We start from the raw sequence: 27,549 nt of genomic DNA, 5'->3' as shown, positions 1-27,549 counted from the left end.
ATTATTTCATAATTAAATCAAGTATTCATTTGCTCAAAAACAAAATTTCTTGATATTTTCTATTGAATTTGATTATTTTGACAATTGAATATACAATTTTCGTTATTGGTTGAATTTTAAATACAAAAATTATTGAATAGATAATTTTCATAATTGAAAACACATTTTTGTTATTTTTTGTTTCAATTACGAAAATTATCTATTCAATAATTTTTGTATTTGAAATTGAACCAATAACGAAAATTGTATATTCAATTGTCAAAATAATCAAATTCAAAACTCAAAATTCAATAGAAAATATCAAGAAATTTAGTTTTTCAGCAAATGAATACTTGATTTAATTATGAAATAATTGAAACCAGTTCAATATGGGATAAATGATTGAATTGAAATATAATTTTTTCTGTGTAGTTATGATAAAACTAATTTCAAAAAAAAGTTTCGTCTATACATGTAAATACAAACAAAGTTTCAAATACATGTGAGTTAAATATGCCAGTTGTTATACATACTCACTAATCATGTTTATTGGATGTTCAAAAAATATCTAATTTTAATTTGAAATTTGTATTTGAAGTGAAACGGAAAAATAAATACAAACAATTTTTTAAAGTGCAAAAAAAAGGAATTTCGGTTAATCGGTTAATCGACACAAATTAATCGGTTTATTTGTTATTTGAAAATCCACAATTTCAAATTATTCGAACAGTTAACCGTCCAAAATTAATCGGTTAACCGATTAACGGTTAATCGATTGAATACCTTAGTAATTATGCGAAAAGAGCGGAAACTAGAAAAAAAAAGTTACACATGCGAGTGTTGTTTTTGTTTTCACATAGTTGTTTTTAATAATACATTCTCACCACTTAGGTTTTTGACAAATTAGTTAGATTTTTGACAGGAGAGTTCCCGCTCTATGTATATTTTGTCTATGATATGAATCATAACAGTGAAAATAAGTCATGGCAATTTGAAAACTTCAAACTCACAGCAGTTTACGTTATATTAAAAATTCCCTGAATATATATGCTGGTGTATAATAGCACAGTGTTTGCCCAGTTGACAAAAGGGAAATCAGGCCTATTTATGTAGCGGGGTTATACGGCTCACGCAACCTTTCAAATATTGAATTGAGTGTTCCTGGTATCATCAAAAGAATCAAGTTAATAACAAAATTCTTAGCTTTAACGTAATTTAGCTACAATTATAATTGAAGTATTTTCTAGGTATGTGATGGGAAACGCTGAAATTAATACGATAAGCTGCCTAAAAGTATGCATTTATTATGTGTATTTCAATTTAAAACAATAATTAGAATTTGTAGTTAGTATGGATATTCCTTACTCGTTCCTTCTTCCACATTTTCACAAAAAAATCACATTAACATTTAAGTACATAATTTGCACGTATTTTATTTGAAAATAAGTGGTTTACAACTTAATATTTAATACCAATATATAAAAAGCCATTTATCAATTCTACACAACAAACACTATTGTTAGTAAACGGAATGAATTGAATTTTAACAAAAAGCTTAAATAATGCACAAAAATTAATCTAAAAAAAAATTAAAAACAAACTGTTCTAAAGTTAATACTTTTTTTTACTATTTATAAAAAATAGCCTTACAATATTTGTGAAAAATATTTGCATATATTTTTTTGTGTGTAAGTAATAAAATAAATTTATTTTCACTTCGCTTAATTCAAGAAACGTATAGACATCTTCTGTTCAACATCAGTACGCTCTAAAGCTTTGGAAAAGTCTTCAAAGGAAATTTTACCCTGACAACAGAGATCCGCTTCCAAAATGGTACGTTCAGCTATGCTTATTAGTTGATCCTGGCTGATATTGGCACCCACCATCATGTGTAAAATGCTTAAGAGCTCATCACGACTAATGACACCATCATCATCCAAATCGTACATTTTAAAGGCAACTACATTTATTAATGAAAAATATATTGAAAAATATTTCTGTCTGTTTAGCTTAAGATGTTAATAATTTATGTACTTACACTTCAATTTATCTTCACGGGAATTCAATTTGCTTTCCTTTTTGTCTTTTATGGGTCGGAAGTGGGCCAAAACATTCATAAATTGTCTAAAATTGACACGATCATCGGTACTGTCGGCGAAAAATGCATGAACTATACGTTCACACAAGGGATTAATGGCCAATTCTGGTATACGCAAGAAGTCATCACGTGATAATGTACCGCAATCACCACGATCCAAAGAAGTGAAACGTGAATACAAACGTTCAATTTGATTTGAGGTAACTGGAAGTGTGTATTAATTTGTTTATAAATGTGTCAAGTTTGCAAATTTGATGATAAAAGTGTGAAAATACATGAATTGGGGGAATAGTTTTCTTAAAAATGAGATTCAAAGAATGTAAACGTATTGTTTGTGCAATAACACAAATTTCATAAAAAACAAAAAATTAAAGTCAAATAACTTTATAAAAAAAACAATGTTTACAAAAAATGCAATCATCGTTAGCTTAATGACCAAACGTGCTAAGTCCACTTTTTATGAAAATTGTCATTTTAATACAAAACGTTAGAATAAGTAAAAATACACTATGTTTGCTAAAAACCATTTACAAATCCATATATAGCTTTTTCTCGTTGTTATACTGTAGTACACAAAAGTGCTAAGTCCATTTTGTAGTATAGAAACGTGATAAATCCATTAAAAAAAAAATAAAAATTCATAATTATTATATCAAACAAATGTAAATGAATACTACTACGTTATTAACTATATAATAGCCCCAAACTTGTTTTAATTGTTACTTTAACATTTCATTTTAGCAAAAAAAACATTTTTGTTAAATATTAGATCATTTTGAAATTTATTATCATCTCAACTACTAATATAAAAAACGTTGCTCCATTGATTTTTGTAAGCAACTTTAATGACAATAGAGACTTTAAATCAAATAACAGATTTAAAATAATAAAAATAAAAAAAATATGTTATAATAAAATATGCTAAGTCCACCGAAAGTTTGTGAAAATGTAAAAAATCAAACGTTCATTCAACTGTTTTATTACAGCAGTAATTTATTTTAAAAAAATCTATGACCATAATCGTTTGCTGCCGGAAACTTTGTTTTAACAAAAAAATTAAAGAACCGCCAAACAAAAATTCTTTACATTTCATGTTGTTTATTAAATATTTCATTTTTGAATGTGTTTCTAGTACTTCTTATCATTTCAAATTCACTATCAATAAAATTGCGAGTAATATACAGTTAGAATAAGAACTTTGAAAGCTGACACTCATAAATTTATCACCTTAAAAATATTTATCAATATTTATATACAAGCTCAATATACTACGTTCATTTCTTTGTATGAACATGTAGATAAACATCAAATAAAAATTGTATATCTAAGAAGAAAAAAACGTAAATATCATCAAATTAATATTTAGTACGCTTTAAAATTCATTGCTTTATAAATTTTTAATGAAACAATTAAGGTTGCCATTATTTGTTGATCGTTAAATATTAAGTATGTATATATGTATGCATTATTAGTTCCAATGTTTGTATTTAACATTACGTCAATTCCTTTAAGAACTGTTTAGTTTAGTTAAATAAATAAATTTAAGTCATAAGCAAATTATAAATTATAATAATAAAAAAATTCCACTTGACATAAAAGCATCAACACACGTGATGACGATTTAAAACAAAAATTATTATTGAAATATTTTTTCTGACAACAGATATTCTTTGATGTGGTAGTGTATATTGATGTACTTATACAACCTTTGGAAAAGTAATAAGAGTTTTTGCTAATAATATGAAAATGTTGTATTTTAAAAATACAATACATCCAGGTATTTGGCAATTGAAACTCATAAAACGAAATATATACCTATATTAAAATGTATTTAGATATCCAAGTTGCACTAGTAAATTCTTTATTCTCTTTAATGATCTTATTTATTCAAAGTTCAAATTAATCTTTAACTAGTTAAACCATATTAAGTAGGCAAATAATCTGACCCATAATAATCTGGCATAATCTTTTACAAAATAAATTATTTCCCTCGGTCGTTACGGAACGATGTTAGAATTTGGAATGTTAATTATACCTCTTTATAAAACAAATACATTACAAAATTGTTTATAGGTATATATAGTTATTTCCAACTAAACAAAATAAAAAAAGATATTCTTCAAGTCCATCAAGCATATTCATCTCTGTTATCTGAACTTAATTTCATGTCACAACAATTTCATTTAAACTTAAATGTGTTAAACAGTCAATTAGCAACTAAATAACAATTAATGGTATAAAAATAGAAGCTAAATGAAAATAAATAATACTTATTATGGCTTAAATAAAGATAATAAATAAATAAAAAACACTTGTTATCTGATCAAAATATAAGCAATTGAAATATTTGTAGATTTTTTAACTTCAATATTGACCCCGTAATATGATTTTTTTTATATTTTGTGAAGGTTGTTTTGGATGAATGTGTGATTTGGTACTTACAGCCAGTTTCTTCTTGGATTTGTGCAATTTCTTCGGGGCGCAACAATAGAGAAGATTTGTTACCCATTTTATTTATTTGATTTATACACTTTAGTTACACTTTATTTTTTGAAATAAAACTAAAACGTAAATTTAACAACACAAGTCTTTAGAAAAAGTGACTGCTAGTAATTAAACTAATCAGATGCTTTTGACACTTCACTTGTCATTTGTTGTTCTCTCTCTCGCAGTAGTGAAGTCATTTCTAGTTAATACTCACAGTTGTATAAAAAACGTAGTAGATTTACCGAATCCCGCAATTCCCAAAAAGTCTTGAAAAATCCGTTTTTTGTGTATATTTTTCATAATAGGGGTGGGGAGATCGAAACCCTTTTACAAAATAATTAAGAACATATTGGGCCATCTAAAATCGATTACTATATTTTAATACCGACTAGTGTTTATAAAAAACCGATTTGTCGGTTAACCGAAAATTGGCATTTTTAAAAAACCCGGGTTTTCGGTTAACCGACTTCGAAAAAACCGGTTAACCGTCATATATGCGTAGAAAACCTAAAATGTCCTATAAAGTATACACAGCTTTAAAATTTTTAGTAGTCAGGAATGGTTAATATTAAATAACTATAAATATGTAAAAGTGCATTTTATTTTGTAAAAATTTCAAAATTATTATCTCAGTCAAATTGTGTATGTTACTAAATATATAATACTTGTTTTAATTATTGGTTTATTCATTAAATTTCAACCAAAAAATATAAATCACCAATTTTTGAATTAAATATTTTATAATTTTGATATTTATTATCTCCTCGACTTTCTGATATGAAACAGAAAATGTTACAAGTCCCAAAAAGGACTTATAAGTTTGAAACGCACTTTTTCTAAGCTGTGATTATTTGTCATTATCAGGGAAACCAAAATATGCAAATGCATATTTTTTCTGGTGAGTCTAATGAGCACATGGATAATATATTTACACGTTTCACTATTTAAGAATTTTTTCATCGATTTGTTAGTGCATATTTTACCCTTAAATGCATTTTTTTGCATATATTTGTTTTAAGAGCATATTTATGTCATATTTTGCGTTTTTAGAGCATATTTTACTGTTTAATAGCATATTTTCACTTTATCAAAAACAAATTTTGACTTACTTATTTTTCGCTGTTGCGTTACAAGTTTTACTTCCTTTTTTTAAAATTCAAAATTGAAAAATAGATTGCTTTTTTTAATATAAAATAAGCACTATTTTAATAATAGCGCCATCTAAATATCAAATTTTAGTTCTAATTCAAACTTAACCGTTCTAAGTGTTAAAGAAATATTCCTACGAAATACGCCTACGATAGTTTCGTACTAGATTAAAGAACCAGTTTGCATTTTATCTTTAATCTAGTACGAAACAGTCGTAGGCGTATGATTTTTACGCTAACCACGATAAGAGGGAATATTTCTTTAACACTTAGAACGGTTAAGTTTGAATTAGAACTAAAATTTGATATTTAGATGGCGCTATTATTAAAATAGTGCTTATTTTATATTAAAAAAAGCAATCTATTTTTCAATTTTGAATTTTAACATTTTTGTGCTTATATTATGAGAGCTATAAACACCAAAAAAATATTAAAATGCAAGGGAGGTGTCTTTGTGGAGGTGATATTTGTTTGTCTTTGTTAGGTAAAATTAGTGGCATTTATTAAAACTTCATATTCAAATATTCATTTTCCATAGGTAACAATATCATATAAAAAGCCTTTATTATGAACTTTATAAAATTGCAAAAATTAAAAAAATATAATATGAAAAATCATAAATAATAATGAAATTTACAACATAATATTAGTAAAATTATAAATTTTTTGTTAGCATCACAGCTTAAGATTTAATAATAATATACTACATACATATATTTATTGATTGTATAAATAATTTTATTTGTCATATGCATTTATATAGCTGTATCATTTACTATAACACTGCGTTTGCGCTGTGTCAGTCGCAGATCACGATGGGCCTTTTGGATCTTTTTGAAATGATCCAATAATTCAACAAAATTTATATTACTTTTATATTGTAGGGAATGCTTTTCATTGCTAAGAGAAATAGTAAATAATTATGAAGTTAGAAAATGAATATATTTATATGTTGTGAAAAACTTACATGGGCTGTTGTCCCCAATAATTGGGTACACATTGTAAACGATTCTTGAGCATATTAAATGCATCTGTTTGAGGTAGTAGCATTAATATTCCAAATAAGGCATGTGCCAAATACTGGGCATCAGCACAATTGTTTGCTTTTGAAACCAAGGTAAGCCGTAAAGCTAAAAATTAAAGTAAACAAATTTAAACTTACCCACTCAAAATAAACCTGATCTGTTTTACATAGATTGAAATGTTCTGCAATCCCACTTTGTACAAATATTAAAAAAAAAAAACTATAAAAATGTTTCTAAACATGTAAAATAGATATAATGGCTGTGCAGAATCCTTGGAAAGCTCTTTGAAATATCTATTATTTGTTAATGACGTAGTAATCCAGATATAGATACAAATAGGTAAACAATTAAGGTAATAGTGGTTTTTATTTATATCTCAGGCCTTTGTGGGTAATTTTTCCCGAATATAAATAGCAACCGAATCAGGCCTATATCAACCGTATCAGACGGAAATGGATATATCGACTCCGATATATATATAAAAGTATATAATTACAATCGGAATGAGACACTTATATATACCCTGATGAAGGGTATAAAAACGGTCCAGCTCACTGACGGTTACCACTTGATCCTCAATATTTTGAGAAACATCATAAAACAAATCATGGGATATCAATAATACTTTTTGCTGAAAGTCGATAATTTCAAAGTTCCATTATCAACATAAAACTTACATGCAAAAATGGGCGTTTCTATTAATTGCACCAGCTTATCCAATTCATTTAAAAGTTCCAATGTTATCTCCACATCAGCACTGTTTGTTGTAAAATATAAAAATATATCATAAATATACAAAAACATTAATTATTTTATATAGAAAAACTTACAATAACACTACCAGTTCTGACACATGTTGATAGCTTTGAGCCAACAAACATAACGACAGTGTAGACACAGGACAATGGGCCCAACTTATGTAAAGACATTTAAAAAGTTTAGCTGACTTTTCGCACGATATGTCTCTTAAGAAAGTGCGTAATTCAAATAATTCCGAAGAAGTCATTAGTATGCTGTTTAAGAGTCTTACCAATAATGATGCAAATTTAAGATTTGTCAACTCTTCAGCTATGATTTCGGAAAATGTTAAATATATATATTCAGCATTTAACAAAACACAAAGTTGCCTAAAATGATAAAGTTTAATGTATAAAAATAATGCAAAAGCTTTAAAAAAATCATACCTGATTATAAGACTGGCACGATTATCTAAAAAACTTTTATCTTCATTAAATAAATTAACTAAACTTAGTAAAAATGTACGGTAGTGGGCTTTGTTAAAATCAGTTGTTTCTGTAAGAAAAATAATTTAATGGTAAAGAATTAAATGCTTAACAAGCTAACTTATTTGTCCAACCTTTGGAGTGCTGTGAATTGACAATTTCTGCCAAAACGGATATACATTTCAAAACCACTTCATCTGATTTATCCGATAATATACTTAACAGATTATTACCCAATTGTGTGGTGTGATTTGCCATCTAAAATGTTCCCACAAATTAATTATAATTACATTTTAATCATATAAATATACATAATACTTGCTTCATTGGGAAAATTGATGAGTAAATGATGTATCCATTCCAATACCGCAACTTTAGTTTGTACCGAATTGTGTGTTAGGTATTGTGATAATACTGCCATTATTGAACGTAAATCTATTTGTTCAATATTTTTCGATTTATGCTCCTTGGATGACACTAAATTCATCATTGACTTATTAACGGACACCGCACATTCTTTAATGTTTTTCATATTATCAACATTATATTCCAAGCAGGGTAATATGGCTGTAAAAATGCCACTTGCATATGGTAAAACATTCGAGCCAAATATTATAACAAATTCACGTATCCAAGTAATGGCAATAGACTAAAGAAATAAGTATTGTATACAACAAAGTTTTATTAAAAGCATTTTTTTTTTGTTCTATCTACCTTAATCAATTCATTTGGTGATTGTGCATGGGTTATGAGTATATTGATTGTATCTTCCATTTTAACAGAACTCGAATCATTGCGTATAGATTTGAGAAATTGTGTCAAAGTTGTTTCACACATTCTTTGTATTTCCTGGGTATTATCTTCCAACATCGTAAAGAGACCATCAATTATGTCCGTTAAGTAAATGACCATATTAATTTCGGGAACAGCATTCAATATAGAAATCCAGGAGATAACATATTGTCTTACAAAAGAGTTCTTGACATAAATGCGTTCCTTTAATAGAGGTATAAAAGCCTCCAGATTAAAGGTTTGTGATGACTCGGTAACAATGTCCTTAAGTAAACGATCCAGTAGTTCACTGCCATCTTTGACCATTTGATCAGAATCGGCCACCAGGCGCGATAAGGCAGCAAATAGATCAGGAAAAAAGGGTATGATAGAGGAACGAGCCACCTTAACCACATTGTAGAGTGATTCACAGGCAAAGTAGCGTACACGTAAATCTTGATCACTTAAACAATTGAGTATTGGACTGACCAATTCGTTGACATATTTAGAGGAATCCTTAATAAAAAATTATCATACATACATATAATATAAAAATCCAACAGTTACTACTCATTCACCCACCTTTCCCAAGCCTAAACTGGTTGCTGCCAAACCTATAAGACCACCCTTTCTTTTGTTAGCGTCTCGGGAGGAGGCAAAATCATTTGAAAGTACTTCAATTAGTTTACGTATTTGGGCCGAGTTATTTTTTATGTTAAAGTCGGTAACCATTCTGAAGAAATTTTGTTAAAAATACATGTTCATAAGCAATTACAAAAAAAATAAATTATTTGATAAAAAAATCTTACTTTTCTATTTCCTGTGAAGCCAGTTTGCGTTTGTCATAAACTTTATCCCCTAGTGCTTTCGCACAGGATTCACTTAATGGTGCATAGGGACTTTCCATTATTTTCTATGACTTATAAACTTTATGGTTTTGTAATTTATATTTCTATAATTCTAATTATTTTGTAATCAAATTAATGTTCTAATTTTTATAAAATTTATCAAAAATCCATTAATCACAGTGGATTTGATTGTTTTTCTGCTACAAATTATTTTGTTCTCTTTTGTTTAGTCACTTGTAAATAAATGAGAGTGTCAACCAGACGTCAGCTGTTTAATGTTTAACATATATAAAAGCTTCGTATTATGAAAGTATTTTTATGAGAAGGTTAGCGAATTTCCGTATACAGACAATGTTCACTAATTGAAATTTTAAGTATAAAACATAAATGATTAGGATTAAATAGACTTTATACATTTTAAGGTAGCTCATAAAGGCATTGCTCTTTTTAAGTTTTAACAGGTGATTTTTTTTCTATTTCAGTTAAATTATTTTCTGACGTCCGCATTCGTGTCCGATTCAAAAGGGTTAAAAGTTAACGCTAACGCTAAAGTGGATTATTTCGGTAAGGGTATTTGCTGTAATTTCATGCTGAATTTAATAAAATGTTCATAAATTAAAAGGTGTTATTATATTACACTTTAAATTCTCTATATTTTAATTTTTTACTTATTTATTATGTGTTTATTTTTAATATTGTTACAAAATTGTACTTGAATTTAAATATAACGATTTTAACGGCTGATTTAAAGTTGCATAATGCTTTCAAAAAGTAGTGCCTCTCAAACTGTAACATAACTTTGGGCATTATTAACATTAAATAAAAGCTTTGAGTTGATCATTGATCGTAAGTATGGCAACGCTGAATGTTTGCTGCGACTCGTATATTCGAATATACGAGCTTTGACAGTTAAAGAACATTGTAGAAAGTTCACCAGAGATAGCGTGTGCTATCTCTGGTGAACTTCGAATATACGAGCTTTGACAGTTAAAGAACAATCTAGAGTGCAGATGACAGTGTTATAAATAGTGGCAGAGGTTGCAGTCGTTAGTGAGTTTATCAGAGACGCTATTCGAATAAACACCATCTGAGTGCCTTAAAGTGTGCTGTATTTTCCAGTGAATTCTTGTACATTATAAACTGTGTCCGTATTTCTGCGAATTTATAAACGTGTATAAACAAAAACACTAAGCAACTATTTAATTCTGTTGATGTACATTTTAAACAAATAAAGAGTTATTAAAATTTTTAAACTACTAAAAGGCTTTTATTTGCAATCAAAAGTATCCGGTTTATTCAAAGGAAATAAACCAACGTTTTGAAAAGGTTAAAACGTAACAATATTTATTTGTTTACACTTTATCTTATTAAAGTGGTTAGCAATAAATATATTAATTTTCTATTTAAACATTTTGTTTTGTTGTAATATTGATAAAAAGTTTGTGTTATTTGTTTTGCAGGAAAAATTGTAAAATTTATTAAGAGATTAGCTCGTTTCACATCTTCTGATAAAGTTTTCTGTTAAATAATTTAATTTAACATTGATGGTAGGCGAGTGTGTGGAGTCTACGCGTTGAGTATAAACTCAATTATTGAAGTCATAATTAAAAATTATTTATAGAATAGCGGTAACGGTATTTACGATTATATATATAACGGTTTTTTTGCATAAAAATTGCAGTTATTTCGGTAACGGTAATTGAGCTGAAAGTGTATTTTAGGGGTAACGTTAGCCAAACTTGGACCAAAAAAAGCATTCCGACAACAGCCGGTTCTATGCTCCGGACTGACCCGAATTCACTCGACCATGGGCTGTCAACTCAGTTAACATTCCTGCTACAATAACATCAACAACCAAAATAAACTGAGGACAAATTATCGCATTCGATATGGATCGAAATCTCTATTTAAAGTCTATTAAGATTCCATCGAATCGAATGAATTTTTTAAACCGAGTTACTACGTAAACCACCACGCCACGCCAACTCAATATTCTAGGATTGTTTTATAGTCAGAATTGTTACGGCTTTAACTTCATTCATTTAGATATTTTCAATAAATTCAATTACACTTTTCTCATTGATCTTTTCTAGATGTAATACGAATTAGAATGTTTAATTAATAAAAAAGTCTAAGCACTTTATTTAACTTCTAAATTTTTACATGATTGTAGTGTCATTTGCGAAGGACAGTTCCTTCGTTTAGTCATTTAACAAAAATAAAACTCGCTGAAGATTACAGTAACAAAGATTTTCGATAAATCGAGTGACAAGATCCCGAATATACAATTTACTATGTAAAATTCATAAAAATTCTAACGATTTCATATTAAATTATACAGATTTTATTGAGCACAATAATTAATTATTATTGTAATTTTTTAGGTGGAGAATAAAATGCTTTATATAATCAGAATGGTGGAAATTGAATCAATCAATATATTTTTTTTAGAACACTTAATTAAAACAAAAATAACATAAAATACTTAAAAATTAGCATTGCAGCAAAAAGCTAACATCTAAAATAAATTTAAAAATTAAAAATCAAACTTCTTTTTAAGGTAAATAAAAAAGTACTGCTGATTTCCAATTAAAATAAATACGTATATGACAGTATCATCCGATAAACTCTTATGCACTCTTTTCCACAATTAACTCATAGCTATCAACTTCTTTACACATCTCGTTGAATTCATCCACAAAATCGGTAAGTTCTGGTTTTTCTTTGGGCTCTTTGCGTTGTCGTTTCTTTTTTGGAGCCTTTTCCGAACTAGTATCGGTTTCGTGACTATGCTGATGTTTTCGTTGCTCTCCCGAATTATTTTCATCGCCGGATTCATCGCTGTCTAAAAACATTACATATTTATTTTGTTTTAAGCGGCGCTTACGCTTATAAGGGCGTATATAAGTACGATGAGCATCCTAAAAATAATTAAATATTAAATTAAGTAAGAAATTCGTTATACATATTAAGTTAATTCACGACACCGTGACGTGAATTATTCTATTATTATAATAATGTATGAGCTTTATACTACCAACAAAGAAGAACTTATATCTTTGAGGCCCTGTTGACTCTAAACTTGTTACAAACAAATAAATATGTTTGAACAAATTTAATTTAATATAGCAACTGATTATAAAAACCATAAAAATATTCGTTAAATTTAATTGATTTATAAAAAAGCTAATATTTTAATTGCCGACACAAATATATTTTTTATAATTAAAGAAATACTTACATTTTCATTAAAAGTGGTTTCTGGTTCGGGATCTTTAAATAATAGTTCGCTTACATCTAACTCCACGCCAAAGTTCGGTCTTTTTGAATGTTTCCAATTTGTTGTTTTTAATTGTGTTAAAGCCTCTTTACTTGTTGACGGTTCTGGATTTATCAGGGTAGAGCAAAGCATTTCTTTAATGCCCCTCTGTCTCATGCCATCTGCTTTTGAAGAACCTTCATCAAATAAAGGTATTGATATTAAAGGATTTCGCAAATTGCCTTCAAGTAAACTTAATTGAAGTTCGTTTTCAGAAGGTTTAAATTTTCGTAAATTCTGTAATTTGTCATGAATAGTTTGATTTTGTCCATTTGTTGTAGTTTCACTGTTGTTTATCTCATCACAATCTAGGCTTGAAATTTCCGTTTGAGATAAAAAATCTTCAAAGCCGAAAAGATTTTCATTGCAATGATTTTTAGTTTTTTTATTATTAACTGCTTGTTGGGAAACATTAATGGACTCAATATTTTGGCCATTTTGATCTGCTTGCAAAGATTCTTCACCTAAATTTTCTTCAAAGCCGAACATTTCAACTTCTTCGGCTCCAGATTTCTTGGTGTTGGGAGTTTTATTTGCATTTTTATATGGAGGCAAGTGTACTACTTCTAAAATATTTATGGCTTTTAGTGGGCTACGAAAATTTAGTGCTCTTCGAGGATTTGGCAGTTGTTTTAAATCAAATATATTTTCATTCTCATTGTTGTTTTCTTGTATGGGCATAGGAGGTGCCATATTCTCTGCGTTGGAATCGTTGGATGAAAATGACGACAATACAGATGGTTCATTTTCATTGGGTGTTTGTATTTGTGGTTGTATATTTTCTACAGCATTATTAAGGGGGCTTTGAAGAGTCGTTAAATCTGGTACTGAGTTTTGATTGTTGGTTACTGATATTTGCTCTTGCATAATTACATGGTTTTTCGGTTTCTCTTTAATGGGTGTTGATGGTATAAAATCACTGGAAAATGATGGTAAATTTCCCGAGCTTCGAGCAAAATTAAAAGTTCTAGGTAAATAAGCATCTTCATCAACTCGCCACGGAGATGCTTTTGTTGCTGGTCGTATAGGCAGTATAGTTATAGGAGATAATTCCGATTCTAAGGCTGCTTGAGGCGAAGGCATTTGGTTGTTTTTTGGTGTACTAATATATTTTCTTACCTTTTCTAATAATAATGAAGCATTTTTCCTTTGTAAATCAGAACGTCCCGCTTCATTTATTAATACGGTTCTAGCTAAGCGACTAAATGTTCCTTCCTGATCATTGGAATGATTTTTATTCTTGTAGTTGTTCAATCTCTTAGTAGCAATTTCAGGCCTTTCATTTTCCATGTCGTAGTCATCATCGGGAGGTGATTCATAATTCTCAAAATAATTTATGTTCTCCACTACCACTTCATCGTCTATGATATCGTGTATCTTTGAGGCTGTCGCTTTATTTTTGTCATTTTTCAATTGTTTTAATTTTTGAACGCCTGTTTGTTTTATTTTTTTCATTTTTTTCGGAGGAACTTTTCGTTTAAATTTCGGTTTACCTTTTCCTTTACAATTGGTGGCCACTCGTACTTTTCCTTGTTCTATTAGTTTCTTAATAATATCCGCTGTTGGATCTGAAAGTTTTGCAGTACCATCCGAATCCGATGTTTGAGATTGTGATAAAAATTCGTATATATTGTCTCGTTTTACCATAGTAGAACGTTTTGTAAAATAACGACGTTTTTTTGTGACTTCTAGAGGTTTAGGTGTAGATGTTGTTTTTGGCTCAGGTACATCTTTCACAACATTTCCTTGGGCCTCTTCTTTTTTATTATGAAAGAATTTATTGTTCTGATTCTTAGAATATGAGATATTATTTTGTGTTCCAACAGCTTTTATTTTTGGATTAGCTGCCAATTTTTCCTGAGTCTCTTCTTTTTTACGATGAAAAGACTGTTTGGTCTGATTATTGGAAGGTAAAATATTATTTTCTGTTTCTGCCTTATTCTCGGTATTATTTTCTTTCTCTGATTCTTTATTATTCACTACTTCATTTTCGTTTCTCTTATCTTGTGATTTCAATGGTGGTTGTAATAGAGATGCAATTACATCAAATTGATTTACCAGATTTTGGGATGAAGGCTTGTCTTTAGAAGATGTTACTTCCTTGGGCTTTTCTTTTGGAAACTCTTTATTTTTGTCTTTAGTAAAACCAAATTCCAATAAAGTAGAATTTCTTGCAGGCTCAAAACAAATTGTAGAGTTTTGTTGTGGTTCAAACTGCGTTACTTCAAAATTTGTTGTTACATTTTTATTGTTTTGTCCATTTGGCCTTCTTAAGGATAATTTACCTAAATGTTTAGGGCATGTCTGATCTTTTAAATTATTTGTTATACATATTTCTGTGTTATTGTTATTACGAATTTCTATTGTTTTAGATTCCGGATTCTTTTTTTGTTGATTATCTTCTAGGTTTGAATTCATAACAGATACTTTTTCTTTATTTTCTGAGGATTTTCTTAATGATTTTGTTAAACTTAATTTATAAAAATTATCACGTTTACTTTTATCAATTACTGGTATTGTCGATAAATAGCTTGATGATACAGTTTCTGTGTATTCTGAAATTGTTAATAAAAAATAGACAAAAAAAGTTAACTATATGCTAAAATAAAAGCACATAAATTATTTTTAAATAATAATAAAAATAAACTAGAAATATACAAAATATTCCACATATTTGTGTGTTTTTTAAGTACGATATAAATAGATTTTGCTCAAAAGAAGAAAAACATAGTATAGTATTATTATTTTAATAACTTACCACCATTTCCTTTGTCTCTCAGTAAAATTGGTATTCTTCGTATTTTTATTGAACACTCTCGCGTAACCGGAATTTGTTTTAATTTAACTACACTACTTTTGGTAGAGCTGGGCTTTGAAGGATCTTTTACAATATCATTAGATTTTTGCGTAAATGGGATCCTTTGTAATTTAACTACAAATCTTTTGACAGTGCTAGGTATTGATGGCTCTGCAATATTTCAATTCATTTCATTATTTATTTAAATAATGGAGCCCTTATGGCCATATACTACGATTAATACAATATTTTAACAATTAAATAATTGCGATGCGAAAGAAAAACTGAATAATTGGTACTCTTTATTGCGTTTTCGTATCGCACAAAAAATGTGTTTAAAATGTTTTTATTTACAGTTTTGACATTTTATTTCGCTATTGTTTATTTTGTGGTGCAAGTGTTGCTTATTTTTCAACTTATATTGAGAAAGCGTTTTTGTAGACGATACAGAGTACTAAATTGTATTCTTATCGCATCGAACTTGCTTTCGCATCGCAATAGAGAGTAGCCCCCTGGGCTCTGAAGGTTGCTTTACAATATCATTAGTCTTGCGTAAATGGAAACCTGGTCTATTTTAACTACACATGTTTTGACAGTGTTAGGTATTGATGACTCTGCAATATTTCATTTCATTCTTTGTATTTATATAACAATTACATATTGAATAAACCTAATAAAATAAGCCTTTATTGGAAAAATAAAAAGGAAGCAATTAAACATAGCAACTATAATATTCTGCACTCTAATCCAATTGATATTGTTATAATCATTATATTCCCTTAGTTCATCACTAATTGTCAATGGAACTGCAAAAGTGGATGTACCTACTAAAAATTTAACAGAACTTTTAACTAAATTAATATCATTTACAAAAGTTAAATCTATTAAGGAAGTGAAAGAATGTTGAATATCAAAATGAGTGGGCATAAAATGATGTATAGATACAGATTGTTATATACCTTACTAAATCAGTGTTAGAATTTACTTATAGATTATTGAAATCGACTAAAATTATAATATTCTTATAACGACAACATATTATTATTACAATATTACCTTTTGTTATTTGCTCGATTCGTTTGTTTTTCACATGTTTATCCTCAGGTTGTGCCTCCTCTTGCCTTGTTTTAACTAAATCTATACGTTTTAACCTAATACGACACGGTTTTAGGGATATTTCTGAACTTCGATTTGTATTGGTTTCATTGTTAACGTCTATGTCCAAATTTGTTTTTGAAGCTGAATTATTCGTTTTAGCTTTAGTAATGTTTATTATTTGGTTATTTATGTTTGCTTTTATATCTCTATTAGTTGTCTTTACATTTCCATCAACATTCTTTGAAGACTCGTCTACTGATCGTGTTTGTTTTTCAATTTCACAGATTGTTTTTTCATTTTTATTATTAACTTTACACTGAGCCTGCAATGTATTGTTATTGTTGTTGTGTGAGTTGCGTCGTAATTTTAAAAAACATAAACGAGTTTTTAGTGTAGCATTTGGATCTATAATTCCAATTGAGTTTACTTTGGAGGTTCCCACATTAATGTTAAAAGAGTTTTTCATATTTATGTTTACACGCACTTTTTTAACTTTTCCATTCATAATTTTCGTAGGCGTGGTTGTTTTTGCTGTATTAGCTCTATTTCTAGTGCTTTCGTTGACTTTTACCATTTTAGTTAATTATCTGTAATTATAATAAAATAACTTATATTTTAGACTGGATAATAAAGTTTCATTGAAGTTGCACAATTTTTAACACCAATTAATAAAAATTAGAGGAAAACAGACAGGAAAAAATTATAAATCTTGTTTTTAATTAAACAACCGCCATATTGAATTTTAGTGCACTTGGAATATATGTTATCGATAACAATAGTGATGCCAAGTTTATTTATGGCATATATGCCAAATATATAAATATATTTAGTAGTGTCATACATTTACACATGCAAGTAAATTGTTGAAATTTGAGAATACGTATTAATAACAAATTGGAGTCAGCCAAGTGGTCAGACAATATGGATAATTAATGTATATAGGCATTCATTGACTACTTGTTTAACTGCTGGGTTATTATCGAAAATTACATCGAAATGTCTACAAGTTGTATGGGTTTGTCTCGTGTGGACAGGGACATAACACTAGAAAAATTTAAGTGCGAACACAAAATTGTTCTCGGAGTGAACAAATTGATGATTAGTCAAGGAGGGGGTTACAACTCTTGTCATAAATTTGAAAAATCGCCAAAACCTACTTTGAACACATTATTGATATGTAACCACCCGTCTTGATAAGATATCAATTTGTTCACTCGGCGAACAATTTCTTGTCCTGACATTATTTTGTCTTATGTGGACAACTCTTGTCGATGTCATGTTCTTGTTTAAGACCCCTTTCACTCTTGGCAATTTAGTTGAGCAAGTCTCTTGAGTTTGTAGATGCCAGTTGAGCAAGTCTATTGCTCAACAACAAAACAGTATGCAAAATTTTTTCTCCTCAACCCGACATTACCTCTGGTATCTACAAACACAAGAGACTTGCGCAACTAAATTGCCTAGCGTGAAAGGGGTCTATGTAATGTCCCCATTACATATATAAAACACTTATTTTAATTACAATTGAAATATCCGAGTTAACAACATTGTACACCGATAACTGTTATACGATATACAACTCTGTAATGTATAACACTGTATTCCTCGCGCCTCTTTTCTTCTAGTTTTTTTTATTTCTGCTGGTCTATATTATTCTTATAAAATAAAACTTGTTGAATAAATTATTAGTAATATTTCTTTTCAAAACCAAAAAAAATTAATTGAATAAAGTGTGTTTTGAAAAATTTATTAAAAACTGTATAAAAACAAACAAACGATGAACAACAAATCTATCAAAACCAAGGAAAACAACGAGAATTTGTGTCCAAAAACTAGGTAAGACTTGTTATCAACTTAATGAGTATTACAACAAATCTAAAGCAAGATATGGGTAAATATTAAATAATAGAAAAATAGCAATTGAGCTTTTGTTTAACAAACAATAACTGGAAAATTGCGTAGTTCTTTTTATTTATTTTCCGAGGGCTGTTGAAATTCTCTTTGAAACGTGTCAATATAAGAGATATTCGATTTTTTAAGTTTTTGAAGAGAAATTTCAATAGTGAACGGTGTTATCGACAAATGCAGTTTATAAAAGTGTTGTCAATTATCAATTATTTATATAAAGATTACAGAATTTAACTAAATTGGATACTCCAACGTAAACACAATTTTTACCAGAAGTAAAGCTTACTATGCGGTAAAAAGGAGTTATTTGTCGCCGGTAATTAGTTCTCAATACTCCATTTTGAAAACCCTTCCTTTCGAAGATCTAACAAAATTACTAAACAAACGGTTTTTTCAACATTACCCAGAGACAAAACTACTTCCATAAATCTACAAATATGAATTTTTCTAAGCTAAGTTGGATTTTGGCATATCCTAGTGCTTAAAAAAACCAAACAAAATTGCTAAAAAGAAAACATTTCATATTATCCTTTTTTCAATATTTTATAAACCATATCCAATAAGGCATCTACTTTTTATTTAGACAGCTTATGTTCAACGTTTAAACAATGGACGAATTACCGCATTAGATATCGAGTAAAATTTATCGTAATTTTCTTATTTGTGATTATGACATTCGATAACGAGGTTCATTTTAATACGGTAATGTATCTTTATATGTTAGGCTTGTTTACAAGACAACATTATTTTGTAATTCGCACTCTCATTTACATACATAATTCCCCATACAAAATTTTAAGAGCGATTCACCTTATTTGTATGAAATTCAGTTTCAATTCATTAATTTTTATTGGATGATTTTCATGCTTAATCAGCTGTCAAAGCAAAGAAAAATAAGTATACATATAATGAAAATAAATAAAAAATAATATAATGAACTTGTCTTTTTATTTTTACTTTACTTTTTCTTTCCATTTTAATGCCCTGTGGGTACTGATCATAACAAATGTTGGCAAGGTAAAGTTGTCTGAGTAAAAGCACTAACAATTTTGTCATAACGAGTCAATAATACTAATTAATGGAGACTATACCTGATAAATTTTTATCTTCACAAAGACATAACAGTTGTTTATCTTCTGTGTTATGAAACCTCTATACTAGATCTACCTTGCATTTTTTATTTTTTTGATATGAATAACGTTAATTTATTTAATATGACAAATTTAATTAAACTCGATAATAGGATGAAGATCTAATTGGAAAAACGCAGTTTTATAACATAAGAAAATCGCTATAATTGATAAACCTTTTTTAATCGATAACACCGTTGTTGGTAGGAATCAAGAACAACAAAAAATGCAATGTCAATTTTATAAGTCGTTGCAGTTAATAAACTAAACAAAAAGTGAAGTATGTATTTCATTAAATATATCAATTAAAGTGCTCAATAATAAACTAACTAAAGTGAAAATTATATTTCAACAACTTTGCTAAACTATGAAAAAGTATTGTTTTGGAACAGAAAATTTTTGTTGTATATCTAACAACTTTGTGCCGCCGCTTGTTGATTTTTTCTACGTGTTTAGTTTTTTATTTGGTTTATTCGTTGTGGACTTCATCACCATCAATTATTATTATTTATCATTGTGTAAGATTATTGTAATTTATACAAGTTTGTTGAATAAAATAACTGCTGATTCCAATGATATTAAAAAGGTTTATGACCCCTAAGTAATGTTTTTTGGGTCATATAAATTCAAGTCGGACTATTGCATTTTTTGTTGTTATTAAATGGGCGTGGGTTGTATAAATTTTGTTTTTGTAATGTTGGTATGTCAATGTTTTGTTTATGTTCATATACATATGTATGCATGTATATTTGTATGAATGCATACATGTAAATACATGCATGTATAACTTTATGTCCACATTGCATCCCCACATCCAAAATTTGTAGAGATTTAATTGCATATTGTTATCGATACCCTATAAAAAAAAAAATTTGCCGGTCCATGTTTTCCGAGTTATGGTCTTAATTTTACGCTAATTCTATCATATCTTTGACATTTGTTATAAGTTTTTTATTTCGCTTGAAATCTTTTCGAAATACATATCTTTAGAATTGATTATTAGCATATTTGGACCCAATTCCAGATTTTTTATCCCGTTTTTTTTTAAATGTATGTACATACATATGTATTTTATTTTTAAAAATATCCTAATAGTGGCAAGTATTGTATTATACACAAATTTACGCCAAGATGTATAGCTATAATTTAAGATAATATAACCGTATATCTTTTAAAACCTCGGTTTTATTGGAAGTCGTTGGCCAGCAGAAATGTCTTTAAGACTTTAATTTGAATTTTTAGGGGACTTTTTAGTTGTACCTATTTTTTTTGCATGAATACATAAAAATGCTATAAAATTAAAATTTTATTTTCGTTTATGCAGAAAACGTTTACCCAGCAATAATTCAACACAAAATTCAGCTTGGAAATTAGCCAAACTAGATACCACGTCGTCACCCTCATCTCTAACTAACGAATATTTAGAAGAAATGGGTATTGGTATGTTGGATTCAGAAGAAAGTTCTTCATCGGCAACATCGGCCATTGTTTTGGCAGCTGCTGACGAAAATTCCAATGAGGCAACACCCAATCTGGATGCACCAAAATTTACACATCAACAAAGACAAATTTATCGTAATATGGATACATCAATTTTAGATGCCACAACAGACAATGCCAGTAATCACAGTTTTTTAGATCCAAACGATACACAGGCTAACCAATCTGTTCTAAACAACAACACGACCGTCGGACAACAGCAGCAGCAACTACAACAACACAGATTAAATATGAGCAGCAATTCAAATTCATCATCATCATTTGACATTTACACGGACGAACAATTACAACAACAGGCAACGATACAAAAATTAAAAACAACAACAGCAATGGACAAATTTCAATTGCCGCAAAATACAGCAGCAGCATCCACATCAGGTTCACAACAAAGAAAGATTGCCATATTGGGCATTGGAGCAGGAAATAATCATTCAAATAGCCATTCACCATCGAGTGGTGGAAAAAATACAAGAAGTCCTTTGGCAACAGTAGCTTGTCATAGTTTTTTAAGGAATGCTCACCAGCAAATGATAATCCAGCAGCAAAAAATTCAAACACACGTAAGTTGATTTATTTATTTAAATTTTTCACTAAATTAATTAAATTTTCTATGGAACATTTTTTCGATAAATTAAATAATTTTTCCATAGAAAAGGTTGCGAGAACTTCAATTAATTTGCCATAGAAAAAAGTTTTATACTTTCTAAGGGCCATTATTACAACTTGCCGTTATATTTTCCAATAATTTAATTTACAAAATAGTTTCGATATTTTAATTTAATAAAAAAATTTTTTTTTACATATATTTTTTGATAACAGCAACATACACTGCAGCAACACACAATGCAGCAAATGCAACAGAAAATGTTGATGCAACAGCAGCAGGTAAGTTTAATATAAACAAATTTCATTTAATTAACATGTTTCAAAGAAATTTTTTCAATTACATACTTAAATTAAAAAAGATGTATATTAATTTGATTCGATAAATATAGATTTTTATTCCAAACTAGCTGACAGCCCAGCCCGGCTTCGCTCGGTAGCTATTTACTAATGTTAGTTCCTCAAGTTTCTCCAAAAAAATTTTCTTATTAAGAAAAATGAGAAGTGAAAGGAGGCAATGTATTAAAAATTTAAATTTACAAATTTTTCAATTTTTTTCTTTACAAACCATTTCCTGACCATTTAATTTTTTTATATATAGATAATCGTTCGTTAACTTTAATTTTCTATTAAAAATTTATCGTTAACTTTAACCATACGACACTATAGTGGGGGGTATATTGTGTTTGTGCAAAGCTACCTGTAGCAATTTTGAAGATATTTCGATAAAATTCGCAAATGCACAAGGACGAAGCCAACTAGTTAAAATTGGTCCCTTATTTCATCTAGCACCCATACAAAATGAAATATGTTTACTAAATCCCGATTTTTTTTATGGGTTAATATTTTATAACCATTTTATTTTGTAAAAATTACAAAATTAGTATCTCCGTAAAATGGAATTGAGTATAACTATGTTACTAAATATATAATAGCAGTTTTAATTATACATTAATAAAATATTTAATCTTTTTGAAATTTATTATAACCTCGACTTTCTAATATGAAATAGAAAATGTTCCAAGTCCCACGAAAGGACCTATAAGAAAGGACATATAAACCATACCAAATAATTAATGAAACTACATTAACAGCTTTCAAAATTATTTAAAATGAAGGATTATAGAACATTTGTTATCTCCTGTAATATTTCTGAAAAGGAACGTAGCAATTTTGTACACTAAGCTAACAAAGTGATTAATAAAATAAAATTTTGAGAACAAAACACACTAATGAAGTCAAATTTATTCTTCTACTATTTAGAATCATTTTAATTCTTAAAAATGTTTATCGAAAGAGCTTTATATTGTATATCAGCAGATTAGTTTTTAAATCAGACCAAATATTTGATATAATGGTTATACAATGAATATAAAAAATTAACCAAAACATGAGATATATATTGATTTTAGATCCCAGGATTTACATTTTCAAATTTCCGAATGCCGGCATTGAAAAATCCAGTCCCATCCCTAGGCTTGGCCTACGACTGTACTTCCTTACCTTGTTTTCTACTTAAAATTTTTATCAATAAATTTTTATTTTCTGGAAAATTTATTAATTTTCTACAAAATATATAAATAACTTTTTTATCTACAATATACATATGTACAAATTCATCGATAACTTATTATTCAATAGAAAATTTATCGATAATTTAAATTTCCTATAAAAAATATAAGATAAGAATAGCAAACTTATTAATAATTTAAATTTTTTGTAGAAAATTTGTCCATTCTTTAATTTTCTATAGAAAATGTATCGATTACAAATATCAAATTTTTAGCTAAAATTAAAAGGTTCAAAATTTATTCCACATCACTGACTATGTCGAAAATATTCACCTCTACAGTAAAAGGTTAAACCAAGTTTTTAATTATTTATAGGTCACATTTAACAATACTTTACCACAAAGATCTCAATCTCCATCAATGTTACCATCCACCAGTCAACAGGCAGCGATGGTAAAAACTCAACAGCAAATACAAAAGCAAATTGCTCAGCAACAGCAGCTACAGCGTCTTGTTCCGAATGAAAATTTCTTCCTATATCGCCCGAAAATGATGCGCGAACGTAATCCAGATGGGAAAGACCATTTCAACACTCTGTCGGATGAAATTATTTTGCAAATTTTCAAATGGCTTCCTAAGAAAACACTTTTGCGATGTGGCTATGTGTGTCGTCGTTTCAATAACTGCGCCAGTGATGAGTCATTGTGGACACGACTTGATTTAGGTGGCCGTTCTATAAAGCCGGGTGCAATGGAAAATGTTGTAAAACGTGGTGTTGTTATTCTGCGTTTAGCCCAAGCTGAGGTAAAGAGCGTTAACAGATGTAAAGCTTTATAAACCTATTCCTAAATTAAAGTATTTATTTCGTAATTTATTCTCTATAGCTTAGCCATCCAGTATATGAACAACAATTTCTAGAGGCAGAACCAAGCTTTGAATCTAAATTGCAATATTTAGATTTAAGCATGGTCTCGATAACCAAACCCTCACTGAAGATGCTATTGTCACGTTGCCGCCAATTGAAAAAACTAAGCCTTGAACACGTTGCTCTCAATGATGAAATTTGCAATGAAATTGCTAAGAACACTGGTCTGGAAGCTCTAAATTTGGCCATGTGTTCCGGTTTAGAGGCCTGGAGTGTTAGAAAACTGATGGAAACCCTTATGCAGTTAAATAGTTTAAATATTTCTTGGACTAATCTATCAGTGGATGCAGTAACTTCATTGGTAACCAATGTAACGCCTAATTTGATGCGTCTAAATGTGGCAGGCTGTCGTAAAACTATGTTTGATTCCCGTAAGTTTTTAATTTATGTTTTCATTTATTGTCATCATAAAATAATATTATTTATAATTTAATTATAGATTTAGCCAGTTTAGCTAAACGTTGCCCGCAACTTTTGGAGCTAGACTTATCCGATTGTACTGGTCTAACTGGCAACGCTATTGCTATTATAGCCAAATTTAAAATGCTCGAATATTTATCATTGTCCAGGTGTTATTTAATACCTGCTACCGCCTACATGTAAGTTGTTATATTTTAAATGTTTTACTTTACAGTAATGATTAATTATAATTAATTTTCATTGTTTTTATTTCACAGAGAACTCCGCAATATGAAAACTTTAACGTATTTAGATATTTTTGGCATGCTTACCGATTCAGCCTTAGAGATGTTAGAACACACATTTTCTAAAATCGGTATCAATAAATTTATTCATAGTTCTGTGGCTCGTCCTACGGTGGGCACTAGGCGCACTTCAATTTGGGGCCTACGTACACGGGATTAGTCTTATATAAAATAGTTCGCTAGTTTCGCTTTCTTCCATTCACCGCATTACCCACATCCCCACATCTTGCTTTTTAATTATACAAATGAATGTTTTTTATATATATTGTATTTAATTTAATTGTTAAAATATAGACTTTGTTCTTATTTTAATATATGGTTTCTTATAATTTTACTTTTATCAAAATTCTTTCATTCAAATCATTAAATTATAATGATTTAGACATTCAATTTATGTTTCATTTTGTTGAGATATTTCATCAGTGAAATTTAGATTTAATTTTTATTTTAAAATTCTAAGAAAACAAAACCTATTTTTCTATAATGAAAACATTCGCTATTTAAGGAAACTGCAGTTATGGCATAGTTTTAAATAAAATAAAATAATTTGGGAATGAAATCAAATTTTAGTTATTTAAGCATTGTGTATATAATAAAAATAAAAACGACAAACATGTTTTAAAAAGTGGGTTTTTCTTTCTTTTAGGGAATTAAAAAGTAACTTTAATCCTCTCATTGCTTGAGAGGGTTAAAGGAAAGAACAGCAAACCTGGTTTGATTGAGGAACTAATTACGGAACGGAAATGAAGAAGTTGTGCAGCAGGTGAGGTGGTGGAGTTCAGAAGTAATGGCAAATGATACTAGTTGAATATTTTACCCAGTGTTTTTCAGATGAGATTTAGGAGCAGATTTGTGACTAAACAAGCTTGTATGCGTAACGTAAAATTAAAAGATATGTTGGAATATAACATATAGAATGGCATGGGCGGAAAATTTTAAATAGAATAATTAGGGAGAGTTCTCAATTTTGTTATTGTATCACATTAGAAAACGACTACGTTTTGATTCTTGATGCATAAAATCATGCATGCAAATCTTGATTATACCTTATATCATTATTCAAAGTTATATTTTTTAAACAAATTTGAATTTCAAAAGAGTAAAATTAATTGTGAATACCGCTTATTTTTTTTACAAAATTTTTTAAAAAAAATCAAAAACAATAATTTTAGACTTCAAGAAAATTAATACAAAAAATAGTTTCCACGACAATTGGATATTCGCACCCAATGTTTTTTTTTTTTTTGGAGGGAAGAAATGTTGACAACTCTAGACCAGTTACAAAATAAAAAAACATTCTGATACCTTGACCAGGGGGGTTATTATGTAATTCAATTCGAAATACTTTCGAAATACAATGTATAAAGCATACAAATGCGAACGAAGTTATTTTCGAAAGGAATTACATAATAACCCCCCTGACGTTAACCTATGGTTTTTGGAGAATGTCTAGAACAACCCTTGCGATTTGGAATAATGGGATGCAACTTCTCAGTCATACACGATCTACAGTTAAGAGCTATTATAATCTCTTCCGGCTCATTGATCCCGTATTCTGCCTGTTTCCAAATTTCTGAACATTACTTTTTTTATTTTATTATTTATTATTATTATTTATTTTCAACAACCTAGCCTATTGGCCATAATCGGCATTATTCGAACTGTTCAATTTCTAATATAGAGACTTGAAAAATTAATTTCGAACAACAAAATGGAATTATTCAAAAACTTTTTGTTAAGATTTTCGAAATTGTGAAATACCTTGACGATGACACATTATTCTGGGACACTGTGTTTAACAATTCGTTGCGAAAATTGTCATTACAATTCTATTGCTCATCTTTCGTACATCATTTGTATGTACATACATATGTATATCGAAAATTTTGTTGAAATAGCAGATTTGAGTATTTGAGTTCTCTCAGTATTTTCAACATCCGAAAATACCAAAAAATTGTACCAGATTTTTTATAAAATTTTAATTTTTAAAATGCAATAAAATGTTAATTTCTTTTTGCATTTAAAGATTGATTGATGGCTTAGTATAATAAATCACAACTTGTCAGGCTATTTTTTCTAAACAAAAAAAAGATTTTTCAATAAAAATTTTTCCCTAGAAGAAAAATTTGGTATCATTTTTAATTGTTTATGTATCCTACCATTCCGATCGATTTCGTTTTAGGTTCCTCAAATTCTGTGTAATTTAAAAATATTTGAGACTCCGCACCTCCTCTATAGCCATGAGGATTTTTTTTTTAAAATCGGACTATCCGTTTAATTTGGATTTGATCAACAATATTTATTTCGATCTGCTCCTAACACCAGACATTAAGAGAGCTATGTATATTCGGCTGTTCTGAATTTTATATACCATTCGCCAAAATATACTTTAAAATAAAAATTTTAAATATTTTTATGTAAACAAAATTTAATTTTTTTTCCAGTTGTTTTTTCGAAATTGTTTTTTAAAATTTTTTT

General features: G+C 28.7%; 4 protein-coding genes across 5 annotated transcripts; 1 reads left to right on the top strand and 3 right to left on the bottom strand.

The window, feature by feature from the left end:
* Positions 1 to 1,386: 1,386 nt before the first annotated feature.
* On the bottom strand, positions 1,387 to 4,706 carry elm (calcineurin like EF-hand protein 1 elm). Its single transcript, XM_065515495.1, has 3 exons — positions 4,520 to 4,706; positions 2,018 to 2,281; positions 1,387 to 1,939 (listed from the first exon to the last, which is right to left on the bottom strand). The coding sequence occupies exons 1-3, from the start codon at positions 4,584 to 4,586 to the stop codon at positions 1,701 to 1,703; spliced, it is 570 nt and encodes a 189-aa protein (XP_065371567.1). The 5' UTR covers positions 4,587 to 4,706; the 3' UTR covers positions 1,387 to 1,700.
* A 1,530-nt stretch (positions 4,707 to 6,236) lies between these two features.
* Positions 6,237 to 9,801, bottom strand: LOC135963576 (protein VAC14 homolog). Its single transcript, XM_065515494.1, has 10 exons — positions 9,541 to 9,801; positions 9,314 to 9,464; positions 8,675 to 9,247; positions 8,283 to 8,609; positions 8,095 to 8,218; positions 7,922 to 8,030; positions 7,568 to 7,864; positions 7,415 to 7,494; positions 6,680 to 6,842; positions 6,237 to 6,612 (listed from the first exon to the last, which is right to left on the bottom strand). Exons 1-10 carry the CDS (start codon positions 9,636 to 9,638, stop codon positions 6,468 to 6,470), a joined length of 2,067 nt encoding a protein of 688 aa, XP_065371566.1. The 5' UTR covers positions 9,639 to 9,801; the 3' UTR covers positions 6,237 to 6,467.
* A 2,178-nt stretch (positions 9,802 to 11,979) lies between these two features.
* On the bottom strand, positions 11,980 to 18,422 carry dmt (dalmatian). 2 transcript variants are annotated; one of them, XM_065515490.1, is made up of 5 exons: positions 18,313 to 18,422; positions 16,752 to 17,380; positions 15,657 to 15,866; positions 12,821 to 15,453; positions 11,980 to 12,500 (listed from the first exon to the last, which is right to left on the bottom strand). In XM_065515490.1, exons 2-5 carry the CDS (start codon positions 17,365 to 17,367, stop codon positions 12,210 to 12,212), a joined length of 3,750 nt encoding a protein of 1,249 aa, XP_065371562.1. In that variant the 5' UTR covers positions 17,368 to 17,380; positions 18,313 to 18,422; the 3' UTR covers positions 11,980 to 12,209. The 2 variants fall into 2 exon arrangements, with proteins under 2 accessions (XP_065371562.1, XP_065371563.1); XM_065515491.1 differs by lacking the exon at positions 15,657 to 15,866.
* Positions 18,423 to 18,428: 6 nt separating this feature from the next.
* Positions 18,429 to 25,696, top strand: Skp2 (S-phase kinase-associated protein 2). The gene is made up of 7 exons (XM_065515492.1): positions 18,429 to 18,626; positions 21,153 to 21,888; positions 22,148 to 22,213; positions 23,818 to 24,246; positions 24,327 to 24,738; positions 24,807 to 24,966; positions 25,045 to 25,696. The coding sequence occupies exons 1-7, from the start codon at positions 18,568 to 18,570 to the stop codon at positions 25,229 to 25,231; spliced, it is 2,049 nt and encodes a 682-aa protein (XP_065371564.1). The 5' UTR covers positions 18,429 to 18,567; the 3' UTR covers positions 25,232 to 25,696.
* Positions 25,697 to 27,549: the final 1,853 nt, after the last annotated feature.

Source organism: Calliphora vicina, chromosome 1, assembly GCF_958450345.1.
Source record: "Calliphora vicina chromosome 1, idCalVici1.1, whole genome shotgun sequence".
NCBI lineage: Eukaryota > Metazoa > Arthropoda > Insecta > Diptera > Calliphoridae > Calliphora > Calliphora vicina.
This window is presented reverse-complemented; position numbering and strand designations above follow the sequence as displayed.

Excerpts from the sequence above, each read along its gene's own strand:
- elm (XM_065515495.1), bottom strand. The coding sequence starts at position 4,586 with ATGGGTAACAAATCTTCTCTATTGTTGCGCCCCGAAGAAATTGCACAA. Across the intron at positions 2,282-4,519 it reads AATCCAAGAAGAAACTGGCT|TTACCTCAAATCAAATTGAA; the intron begins GTAAGTACCAAA and ends ACACACTTCCAG. Across the intron at positions 1,940-2,017 it reads CCGTGAAGATAAATTGAAGT|TTGCCTTTAAAATGTACGAT; the intron begins GTAAGTACATAA and ends TAATAAATGTAG.
- LOC135963576 (XM_065515494.1), bottom strand. The coding sequence starts at position 9,638 with ATGGAAAGTCCCTATGCACCATTAAGTGAATCCTGTGCGAAAGCACTA. Across the intron at positions 8,219-8,282 it reads TCATCAATTTTCCCAATGAA|ATGGCAAATCACACCACACA; the intron begins GCAAGTATTATG and ends GGAACATTTTAG. Across the intron at positions 7,865-7,921 it reads CGTGCCAGTCTTATAATCAG|GCAACTTTGTGTTTTGTTAA; the intron begins GTATGATTTTTT and ends TTATCATTTTAG.
- dmt (XM_065515490.1), bottom strand. The coding sequence starts at position 17,367 with ATGGTAAAAGTCAACGAAAGCACTAGAAATAGAGCTAATACAGCAAAA. Across the intron at positions 15,454-15,656 it reads GAGAGACAAAGGAAATGGTG|AATACACAGAAACTGTATCA; the intron begins GTAAGTTATTAA and ends TAACAATTTCAG. Across the intron at positions 12,501-12,820 it reads AAACCACTTTTAATGAAAAT|GATGCTCATCGTACTTATAT; the intron begins GTAAGTATTTCT and ends AATTATTTTTAG.
- Skp2 (XM_065515492.1), top strand. The coding sequence starts at position 18,568 with ATGAACAACAAATCTATCAAAACCAAGGAAAACAACGAGAATTTGTGT. Across the intron at positions 22,214-23,817 it reads TGTTGATGCAACAGCAGCAG|GTCACATTTAACAATACTTT; the intron begins GTAAGTTTAATA and ends AATTATTTATAG. Across the intron at positions 24,739-24,806 it reads TAAAACTATGTTTGATTCCC|ATTTAGCCAGTTTAGCTAAA; the intron begins GTAAGTTTTTAA and ends ATTTAATTATAG.